The sequence below is a fragment of the Nicotiana attenuata genome, unplaced genomic scaffold, assembly GCF_001879085.1.
Source record: "Nicotiana attenuata strain UT unplaced genomic scaffold, NIATTr2, whole genome shotgun sequence".
NCBI classification, from domain to species: Eukaryota; Viridiplantae; Streptophyta; class Magnoliopsida; order Solanales; family Solanaceae; genus Nicotiana; species Nicotiana attenuata.
Genome location: NW_017674688.1, coordinates 22732 through 34391, shown reverse-complemented (window position 1 = coordinate 34391; position 11660 = coordinate 22732). Strand labels below are relative to the sequence as shown.

Genomic DNA, 11660 nt, shown 5'->3' with positions numbered 1-11660 from the left:
CATAACATTCTAAGGTGTAAAACTGGATCGTGACAAAAAGGAAACGAAGAGAATGTAAAATTGAGAGGACCACCAATAAAGAGTTACGATAAAGTTTTAATTACTCCTCCATTCTTAATCAAAACTTTTGAATTCAAGCCCCAAGTATGAACTTATTTTGTTAGACAATGTTTTATCTCATGTGAATCTAGTCTGGTTCCAAAGGGGGAAAAAAAGAAAGAAATTGAGAGGAGCCAAATCCCAATTAGTGTTCCCCAAAGAACAATGTTAGTGCAGCCAAACGAGCCCTAATAAGTAGGCATCATTCCACATTTGCCCCCGTTTGATTGTTGAATGACCTTCTTGTTCTACTCGCCCATCCCTTCCCCAATCTCTGCTTTTCTCTTCCAAGCACGAGCAGCCATTGGAGACTCAATTGTCTATGTCCGATCAAAGATTACGATCGGCCTCAATTGAATGCTAAGAAAACAGAAATAAAGAAAAGGTATTCTACGAGTTCTTCAATATGATGACGCGGTCGTCTTCTGGTCAAATCAACATCGCGGCTCGTACGAAGAAACTCGATGTAGATAATCGAATCTCTCTGAGAATCTACTATCGGATCGCTGATAATGTCCTCAAACAGGTCTTCCTTTTTCTATTACCTACTTATGAATTTGTATCCTTATTTGCATTTTTTTTTGAATTCTGAACTAAGTTAGTGAATTTAGATCGCCTATCCAAGGATCAAGGTTTTATCAGTGAATGCACAGCTCTTAAGCTTGAAACTTGAATTACTGACATCTCCACTCAACGTATATTTGGTTTTTAGACATACTGAAAATTATTGGCCGATGTAGGGTTTTCATTTCAGAACTATTGATAGATTTTTATTATTGTTGTCGTTGTTATAATTATCATTATTTTGAATTTCTTGAAATTATTTATCATATCCTTAATTGGAAATTAGTAGTGAGCAGAATGCCATACTTCAGAAACATTTTTTTTTTAATCTCTAGGATTACCACTACCAAGAGTTCACCATTTACTTCTATCCTTCTTATAATGTTTTCTAGCTGAAATAAATAATTGAACTAAAAAATGGAATGTTAATTTTAGGTGGTTGGGTGGTTCATGTTTTTGTTGAAAACTTGAAATAGACTAATAGAGCGAATGAAACTCTTCCACTCTGATGTAGTTAGGGAAATGCATGCTCATTTCTTAGGTCAGGTACATAGCTCCGATGCTGGCTTTGCATCAAGGTTAGTTCTGACCCTATTCCAAGTCAAATAGCATATACTCTCTTACTCTATTTATACTCTTGTTTGGTATAGATTCTATTTCTGAATTGACTGCATAGTACAGAAGAATTGGCAGTCATGGATGTCATAGTGTTGCTTGAGTGCTAAACAGATGCAGTAGCTAGTTTTAAGCTGGGATATTGGTATACAGTGACATTACCATATTATTGAAGTCGTCATGTCTCCTTAAGTTAATTGCTTATATTTTTTCCAATAACTATCACATCTATATGCTGCTTGTGCTTTCTTGATCTGAAAAACCCTTGCTAGTTCATCTCTGCTAGCCAAAAAGTGATCCCTTCGATTTGATCGACCTGCCATACTGTTATAGAAATATTGTTTGCTATCCCTTGTTATTACTCTAGAGCCTCTTCTTTGCATTCTTCATATTTCTCAACTATAGCATGGTACTTGTTTGGCGGTGCACTTTTGTCTGTTGTACTTATGTTTTGATATGCCAATGATTAGTAACTTGTAAGTCATTTTATGACTCTTGTCGTCCATCAAATATCTTTCTATACTAAAGTGCTTTGCTATTAGGTAATTGTTTATGTAGTAACTTTCTGTTTGAATTCAAATTCCTCTTTATTCTCTAGACTGATATTGCAGGAAATGATATATTTTCCATATTGTAGGCTGACATTTTCCGCGCAGAGGGAGACGTCATAGATTTATATGTCATGCTTCTTAGATTCTCAAGGTGAGAAGGGAAGTCGAATGACCCAAAGCTATATTTTGTTTCAGGTTAATGTCAGAAGCTTGCACTGAGCTTTATTATTCGTTAAACTTAATTTTCTGATGTGGTTTTGTCGTTTTGAAATGTTAGAAGCTCTTTCTTATTTCAAGCTTTGAGTAGCCAAACCCTTTTTCTTTTTACTACAGAGTTGACCAAGCTGCCCTATTGGATAATAGTATTATTTCCTAAGAAACAAATTTGTTAGTTGCGGATGCCTCAAAGTGTTTTTTTCCTAACCACTTGCTAACTTAAGGTACAGAGAAGCGTACAAAAATACTTTATCTAAATTGAGTTTTCCAAAACTTGCTTTGATTAACCAGATTTGTTAAAAATGAGTTTTAAAAGTTTGTTAGTAATATTTGATTTTTTTTATTCGTTTTGAATTCACATTCTTATCCAGTGAGCTAGTAAGTTAATTTATGTGGAGAAAAAGATTTTGGCTACTCAAAACTTTGAAATGTGGGAGGTCTTCCAATTCAAATTAAAGATGGGTTACGTCTGATATAGTAACATCAAGTTAGGGCCTTGTAATTAACCCTAAGTTTTAAGGTTATTTTCTATTTAAACTAGAGCCTCTAGATTGAACTACAAAGTGATTCTGATGATTTGGATGTCCTAAATACTTTCTGAACCCCTGAAGTTTGTATTTAAATTGCTGTTTTCTTCTGTTTAAGTTTGGTCTCTGAGACAATACCATGCCATCGAGATTATCGAGCATCACTGCAGAGCAACAAAATTTATCTAAAAAAGGTAGACTTTCGATTCCGTCCTCAGTGTTCATGTGTAACCGTTCACTTAATCTGACTTTTTGTGTCTGATCTCAAGAGATTACTAAATGCCGTGGCTGAGCTTGAGCAACTGAAGCCAATAGTTCAACAGAAACTCGAGGAGCTAAATAGAAAAAGCACATATCAAGTGAATAAGGGGAAAAATCATCATCAAAATAATCTTTTAGGATTCTCAAGAGAGTTTTATCCAGCCAATAAGCAAAACCCTAAGGCTTATGGAACAACTGAGGTATGCATCACGTACATGCTATTTATTAGGTGTCATTTTGTTCAAGCTTTCTTGTTTGGCTGCCTTGGATTTGGTCGTGATGTGTGCATATTTGGTTTTGAGGGTTCTATTTGTCTTTCATATTTTCTTGAAAGTGTATCGATTTCCAGTGTGGAGTGCTCCAGAAATCAAGAGGTGCATTGGAATTGTTAAGAAACTGTTTGTTTTAAGCTTACCAAAGTGATACGCAATTCCACTAAGGTGTCTGTTTCAAGAAAATTCCACTAAGGGTCTTGCTAGAAACAAAACTTTTAAGTTTTGGGAAAAGTTTGGTGCATCATAGCCAAAGGTTGTTTTGTCTTCCTAAACTTGAAAATTTGTGGTGTGTTAAATTGCCTAGAATATTTTATTTAAGATAATGTAAATGGTGATGAACAAAACAGTGAAACACTAGATTCATGGGTCTGAGTTGGACCTTGTAGTGTCAATTCTACAGTAATTCCATTGCTTTGTTTTGAATATGCTTCATAACCATAGATACCATGATCCATAGAGACGAGGTGTTTGATTGTACAGCTTGTGTTAATGGTCTGTTCTGATGGATGTTGTCTCTGCATCTCACAGGTAGCAGCACCAGTTGTTCGAGATTTTGTGTCTCAAGTCCCAAGAACCCAACAGTTTTTGCTTGTGAAGCCAGTAAATGAGCAGATGCGCCATTTGTAAGTTTCTCCAATAAGGACTACTCTGTAGTTAGATGCAATGTGCCTGAACAAGGCACTTCAATTGCATGGAGTGGTTGCTTAATTCTGGCCCTTGTGTGCGGCTCTCACTAAACTTGAATATTGCACGTGGAATCTCTTCATTTTACAATGCTTATAAATGAACCATCCGCAGACTTTAGTGTGAGATAGATGTCTTTACAGCTGTTATTCCTTGGAAACTACAAATCATGATTTTCTTTTATTTTAATAAGGCCCTGGGTATTGAATGATAAAGATACATTTTGCATTGCCATGCTAGATAAAGACATTCCAGAAGTAATTGCATTAGCTTTAGCCTGTCCATATAAAGCAACAAACACAAATCTACACACTGAAAACATATAGTACAGCAGTTGCAAGTAAAATTTCTTCCTAGGCTGGCATGATGTGTTGATTAAAAACAATAATGGACGAGGTAGAATACATTTGTCAAGGTGAAAATGAGCTTATGTTTGCTGGATGTCACCTATTTGTTCAATGTTACTCTTCTTTATTTACTTATTTTTCTGTTTACTTTTCTAGGTCACTTAGTATACCGCGTCCAAAGGATGAAACTCTGACCAGACATTCCATCCTGGGTCCAAATGGACTTCGAGGACAGTGGCAACCTCCAGCTAGTGACAGAGGGGTATGAAGGATGTTTTTGTGTTTTTAGCATAGTAAAATACAATTGTAGTCCTCAAGCTAGTGACAGGGGAGCATGAAGGATGTTTTTTATATTTTTCACATAGTAAAATACAATTTTAATCGTCATAAGTGAGATCATGAAATTCTGATGCAATTGTCCTAGTCACGTATTTCTTTTATGATTTATTCATTCTCATGCGTCTATGCGACCAAATTCTGGCACAAGTTTGGCAACGCTTGAGAGACATGTAATGTTTCGTCAGAGAAGAAAATTTAGAGAAAAACCAGCCACCACCGCCACCTTCATCAATTCCTTCCTTCTGCCCCAGATAACTCAACACTTTTGCATCTCCTCACATTTCCAGCCTTTCTTCATCTTCCTTGTGCCCTACCCACCTTCAATCTCTCCTTTCTGGTAGGGGTGAAGAGTTCTATTCCCCTATTATAATTTATTTAAATTATCAGGAAATATGGGCACCCTATACTGGAAGGCTGACCCAATGAAGATATACATGGATTGAGTGAATAGTAGATTGGAGCAATTTACCGGGTTGATGACTCAAATTTGTGAATTTTCTGCTCTTGGAATTAACAGTATCGATCCTTTAACCCTCTCAGTGATCCTAACCTCAAAGGATGCACCATTAGAGGGGTTACCGCAAAAAAGAGCTAATATGACAATAGAGGTGGTAGCTCTGCATTCTCGCGGAACTACCGAAGCAGAGCAGGTTACAGGGGGGGTTATCATGGCAGTCCTTTTCCTTCGTTAAATCTGGGTGGGAAGGGTTGTGCACTGAGCCATGTGCTCTATGTGCTAAACAATTTGCCAGAGGCTACTATGCTTTCCTCACACTCTCTTCCTCTATTTTTGTTCTCTGTTCTACCGTCTATGATCATAGGTAATTAGACATAAGTGAAGCCCTTTGGGGATGTGATAGGCATAGATTGGGAGTCGTGAGTCCTGACAAACAAACGTTTCCCAGGAATTGTAAGGACTATAAGTCTAACTGTAGAAATACAACCTCTGTTCTTAAATGCAGGTGTCTTATCCAAGTGATGTTGACTTCACTCCTGTTCTAATCCCCAGGTGAGGTTCTTAATTGTAGATTTATTTTCAACATGTTTTATGTGCAAACTTTTTTGCTGTTGCAAAACATATTTGTAATGACATTTTTAGGGCTTTAATACAGTCCTGAGCTACTAACAGATAAATTTGTTTTTGGTATAAATTTATTCTGCCAGTGTGCTTGCATTTGAGTTTTGAGTATACTTTCTTAATCCTTGAAGGGAAAACAGGCTCCTGCAGCCTCAAGAAAATGAATCCTTGGATAAAAAGGATGACGTCAGTTCAGAATGTGGAAAACCATGTCTGGAATCTACGTTACCGGTAGATAGTGACAAGCCAGTGCTGCGTCTTGAAGAACCTGCTTCATTGATTTCCTTTGATACAGAAGAAAGCCCTCTACAATCAGAAATCATTAGACAACCGTCTCCTCCACCTGTTCTTGCAGAGGTACAAGATTTGATGCCACCTGCATCATCTCCAGTAGATGAGGTGGAATGTGGATTGGTTAAATCATCACCTGATGGCCTAATCTGCTCTGAAGACCCATTGCAATTGCACATTGTGAGAGTTTTATGCATTGTACTATTCAACTTTTTGGTTGTCCAGTTCCTTATCACCTTTTCTTTTGTCTTACATTGTTGAATACTTTTACCTATTTTCATTTTGTAGTCAACATCTCTGATGGATGCATTCATGAAGCTAGCCAAGTCCAATACTAACAAAAATCTGGAAACCTGTGGTGTTCTTGCTGGATCACTTGTATGTCCCTTTAAATTCTTATCATTGTGTTTTCAGTTCCAATCTCTTTGTAGCTCTATCATCATCCACACTATTGCTTGATTCAGAAAAACCGAAGATTTTATGTCACAGCTCTCATCATTCCCAAGCAGGAATCCACATCAGATTCGGTGAGTGAGAGTCCTTTATATTATTCATTAAGAAAAAAGGCTCTTGCACTGTTCTTTGGAGGGATTTCCTGGGAAGTATTCTGATCGAATTCTTTCTGAGCAGTGTCAAACTACAAATGAGGAGGAAATATTTGAAGTTCAAGATAAGCAATCACTGTTTCCTCTTGGGTGGATTCATGTAAGTGTACTTTGTGAGGATCCTAGTTCTTGATAAATTACTTCCGAATTGTGCTGTCATCTTAATATAAACTATTGTACCAGGTCAGCTTTCAGTTTCTGTGATCTGGTGAAGCTTGCTATGCTTCTGTAGGAAAATATGTAGAAGAACTATCAAGTAACACTATTAGAACACCTAGCATACTCATTGTAGTTTATTGAGTCATAACAGAGACATACTTTGTAATGTTGTCGTGTACCTTCTACAAGTTATTTTACATAATCTGTTCCAGTAACATCATATGGTATTGTATCTCAAAAGAACCTTGAATAGTTTATACTCCATGATACAATTAAATTCAAGTAATGACTCTTTACTTTTCATTGTTTTACAGACACATCCAACGCAATCATGTTTCATGTCATCCATTGATGTTCATACCCAGTACTCATATCAGGTTTCTGTACTTGAATTCTTTACTTCCCCAACCGGGATATCTCTCGTTTGTCTATGAAGACTGAGGAAAATGTTGTATCTTATTTTCTTACCATAAATTGAAAAGACTAATGCAAATGTTTACATGACCTATTACACCTGGATTTATGTTTAACCTATTACATACCATTTTATTGTTGATGATATGATTTTAATATTTTATGCCTGATCCTAGATTCACTTATTTCCTTTACTACTGATTAAACAGATCATGTTGCCTGAAGCTATTGCAATTGTAATGGCCCCAAGAGATAGTTCAAGGTAAAGTAGCCTCAATCTCTGGTGAAGTAGATTTTGTTCTTCGTGTAATACCTTTTTTAGGTTACTTTTGGTACATGGATGGAAGTGGGAGTTAATGTACATCTAACTAATCCATGGTATTCTAATCCTAGAACTCATGGAATATTCCGATTGACGAATCCGGGTGGTATGACAGTTATACGACAATGTCCGAGGCGTGGTTTTCATCCGCATGACCCCCCTCCTGATGGTAGCCCAATTTATAAGCATTGTGCAGATGTCTATATGGATTCTAAATTGAAGTTCGACGTCATTGATCTTCGATGATTGCAATCATAGATTAATGATTTGCAGATACACCTTTCATCAAGATCCTTGTTAGTTTTGCCTTTGCAATATTGGTTGGTCTACAAGATGTCAATACATAATCCGTGAATACTCAATTTGATAGTGCTGTTACCGGGCAACTCTTGAAGCTGCAGCTTGTATGCAGGTAAAGGTTGTAAAAGGTTCGTGCCTGGCATTTTTCTCAAAAAGGTTCATGCCTGGCATTCTTGCAGATATAATAGAACTGCATCATTGAATACATATAATATAAACAATCTTTGTAAATAGAAATTCTTTTTTCAGGCATCATGTGTGTAAACTTGCAAAATATTGTCAACACTATTGACATCTTAGTTGTAACTGTGCATCAGTTATCCTATGTACTTTGTGAATAAAGTTCTGCTGGTTCTTGTCCTAGACTTTTACCGACCGGCTGTTTTTCTTTACATTTTAGGAAGGATTATTTTGTAGTTATCTATTTTGCATTACTCCATCCACAGCTTTATGGTGCTCAAATTCGAATGACCTCGTCCATGATATTTCCTATTGCTTTGTTTAGGGGCCCTGATTAATGTATGAAGAAGTGTCCTTCAGGAAATCTGCAGTGACATATTTGCTGCATTTGTTTGAGTCAGCTGTATTGGTCTGTTTTATGTAGAATCTTTTCTTTTTCCCTCAGCTTTTTCTGTGTTTGTTCTCTTAAATCGTGTTTCCATTTTTATTGGAAGAGAGTTGGGGTTGAGTTTCAGTTTGTTTTGTTTGTGTTGGGTAAATTGAGTGGTCCGTTGTTTTATTGTGGTTGAGGCAGCCCATTTTTGGGGTTGGGCAAAGAAAGGCAGAACGTAGCGAAGCATGACCATTGGGGTGGAATCAGCCAATGTGGATTGATCTCTCAATTCTTTCGAGTCTGGAATAACATGAATTTTCGCCTTGATTAGCTCTACTGGAGACTAAAAGTAGCTCCTTGATTTGACATACTTTTGTTTTGTTTATCTCTTTGAGTGCAACAAGTAACTGATTCTGGGCCCCTGTTAGTAAGGCTTGTGAATGCCATGCGTTGTGGCCAACAGGCCGAGGATTCTATGGCTTAGGAAGCCAAGAGGTAGCCTTAGTTACAGATATGGACAACTTGCTCACATGTCAAGTGTCAAATATGGTTCGGCTGTCAAAACCTTGAAACATGACAGAAGCTCTGGGTGAACGAGGGTTGTCATTGATCAATGTATACCTTACACCATGGCTGGTCCATCTGTTCTATGGATCTCGACTTCTTATCGTCCTTGCTTTCAAAGTTCATTTCCATGATTACTTCTTAACAATTAAAAAAAAAAGTCTCGTTTCCATGATTGACATTTTCTAGCTAAAATGTTAATATTTCTGCCTCGCTCTTGCTTTTTTTAAGAAGGAAGTAAGAAACAATGTTGGAGGGTTCAATACACGAGTACGAGCTCTTATTCTTATTAACCGTTGACCCACCCGTAACTTTTGTTCTGCTTGGCAATACAAGAAAAAGAAAAACTATGCTGTTTTTATCTCCTTCGGCTTCTACATAAAAGGAGAAAATAGAATAAGAATTGGTTCTTCTGTTATCTTTTCTCCTACCTTTTCTATCACGCTGAGCAATTATTGCTTCTTGCTAGAACCTTAAAAACTCAGTTCATATAAATCTGGATTTTGAGTGTGGGGAAGAAATTGAAAAAGGACACTGGATTCTCTCAGTTAAGTTTTTCTTCTCCCTTTTATTGTTCTCTTTATTGCACCGAGTATGATATATTAATGATTACGTTGGCAGCAATATTGTGTTCAACCTCAATTCGTTTCAAATTAAAATCGAGTAAAACCGTGATAACTGAGTCGATGCAAATCCAATTTCGTGACGTCACTTCAATTTTAGAACTTTGGTTCTAAAGCTGGTTGACATGTTCAGTGTTGACAATAGAAGATAATGAGGAAGCTCGGGGATTCAAAATCTAATTTCTGGTCTAGTTGAGGTGGATCTAGTCTCTCTCTCTCTATATATATGTGTGTGAAAAACTACTAAAATTTTCAACAATAATATATATAAACTCTTGATTTTAAATCACGTTAAAATCTCGGATCCGCTTTCTAGAACGTCTATCATTGAATTAGTTTTGGCTAAAATGACACCCACCTCTCTATGTTCTAGATGGAAGTGGTTGAGAAAAGGAAATAATCATCTATACTTCCCAGCGTGAGACCAAATCAATGAAGTGTTGCCGAGCACCACGACAAACTATTACACTGTTTGCAGAAGACCTTTCAAAGCAAAACTACATTTATTGTTTGGTTAATATGTTGTTTTCATGTGATTGTTGAGAAGAAAATGGACTGCATGTCTTCAATAGCAGAATCAATCCAATATATCTGAAACTTTCAACACAACCTTTCAACTAATTCCGATTGAAATATACTAATGCTTATTTAGTCATATCAATCCACAATACTTCTATTATATTAGAAGTTACAAAAGTCAAATAGCACAATTAAAGGTTTTCAAGTTCTTATTTTGGGGATCACTAACAGATAATGACATTTAATAGTATAGTGTGGGAACCAGTCTATTAACACAGTTACGATTTGGATAGCGTTAAGGGCAATTAATTATTATTAAATGTTGTTTGACTTGACCTAAGTATAACCCAATAAATTCACCTTCCCCTAATAATGATTGTCATCATTTCTATTGAGGCATGACACTGGTCATTATATAGAGCGTTGAAGTTAGGTTTGATGTCCCTGTACAAATACGTATAATTGAATTTAATCCGAAAGGAAAGTATTTATATGATACGCAAATGTATCTTATTTAATTCCAATTACATAATATTGATAAAATTTACTTTAACATTTATCTTAATTAACTATGAAAAGTTGGTCAAGGTTCAATCGAAATGAATTATGCCTGGCGGCAAAATTATGTTGTTAGCAATTACAATTCAATGATGGATGTTAGATTATCAAGTGAAAGGGGCCTATAATCAACAATTTCCAAGTGTTACTTGATCGTGTTTCAATAATTAAACATACTTAACCTAATTCTACAAGCCATCATGATTCTTCTTCTTCGTCGTCTTTTCTCTCTATTTAAGCTTTTCATTTCTTATTTTTTATCTTTTTATTTTCTACTTTCTACTTGTGTGATGTGTGTTCAAAACATAGGACCTGCCTCGTTACATGTAATTTACGGAGAATCCATTCATCTTAGCCGGTTGTTTTAGACTATGTTGCTCGGACTCCCTGAAGATCTTGCTGGGTGCATGTCGAATCCTTCAAAAGTAATGTATTTTTAGAGGTTTCGACACATATACAATAATATTTTTAAAGAGTCCGAGCAACTTAGATCTTAGAGACAGTTAAATAAGAAAAGAAACAAAAAAACAAAAAAAGGAATAATTAAGTGGTTGGTTGAGTTAGCAACCACCAAAAAGTAAGAGCATTAAGAAGGGAGTTAATCACAACCTCCCTCTTCTACAAGAATGTTACCAAGATACACGTCATTTCTTGCCGTCACTTTTCCAAAAGTTGTAAAAACAACATGCTAAATGGCAGGTCGGGTCGGATACGAACGGATTGAAAATGAAAAATGCGAAAAGCAGATAAAATATTCGATTCGATCCATATTAATACGGATAGAAAATGTGTTAACTGACAGATAATATGAACATCTATAATATAGTCAATTTTTAGAAGGATTCATAGTCTCCCAAATTGGATGATCCCCCAATTTGAGTTTTTGCAACTGTAAAAGTTAAACTCGTTAGTTATCCATTTTAAGCTAATAAAATGAATCTTATCCATATTTGATCTATCTTAAAAAAAAAGTTCATTATCCAACTTATTTTTTAGTGGATAATATAAATAAATTATTATTATTCTTTTATCTATTTTGCCATCACCAAACAAGACTAATGAGGGGGATGAAGGAAAAAAATAGAGAAAAGACCCTAAACTAATACTGATTTAGCGCTTCCTACCTAAAAGAACTACTTTCTCAGAGCTCTCAAGATAAAAAAAAGATACTTTATTTAAGTGTAAAGAAACATTAT

At 35.9% G+C, this 11660-nt stretch overlaps 1 protein-coding gene across 2 annotated transcripts; it reads left to right on the top strand.

Moving 5' to 3' along the window:
• The first annotated feature begins 209 nt into the window (after window positions 1–209).
• Window positions 210–8041, top strand: LOC109219126 (AMSH-like ubiquitin thioesterase 1). Of its 2 annotated transcripts, none has more exons than XM_019383545.1 (14): window positions 210–625; window positions 1916–1980; window positions 2691–2766; window positions 2842–3033; window positions 3637–3731; window positions 4296–4401; window positions 5441–5487; window positions 5697–6027; window positions 6136–6225; window positions 6312–6374; window positions 6478–6552; window positions 6926–6988; window positions 7235–7287; window positions 7419–8041. In XM_019383545.1, the coding sequence occupies exons 1-14, from the start codon at window positions 506–508 to the stop codon at window positions 7591–7593; spliced, it is 1551 nt and encodes a 516-aa protein (XP_019239090.1). In that variant the 5' UTR covers window positions 210–505; the 3' UTR covers window positions 7594–8041. The 2 variants fall into 2 exon arrangements, with proteins under 2 accessions (XP_019239090.1, XP_019239089.1); XM_019383544.1 differs by having other exon boundaries at window positions 212–625; window positions 5688–6027.
• Window positions 8042–11660: the final 3619 nt, after the last annotated feature.

Coding starts and splice junctions, on each gene's coding strand:
- LOC109219126 (XM_019383544.1), top strand. CDS start 506: ATGATGACGCGGTCGTCTTCTGGTCAAATCAACATCGCGGCTCGTACG. Junction 626..1,915: donor CTGATAATGTCCTCAAACAG/GTCTTCCTTTTT, acceptor TCCATATTGTAG/GCTGACATTTTCCGCGCAGA. Junction 3,732..4,295: donor AATGAGCAGATGCGCCATTT/GTAAGTTTCTCC, acceptor TTACTTTTCTAG/GTCACTTAGTATACCGCGTC.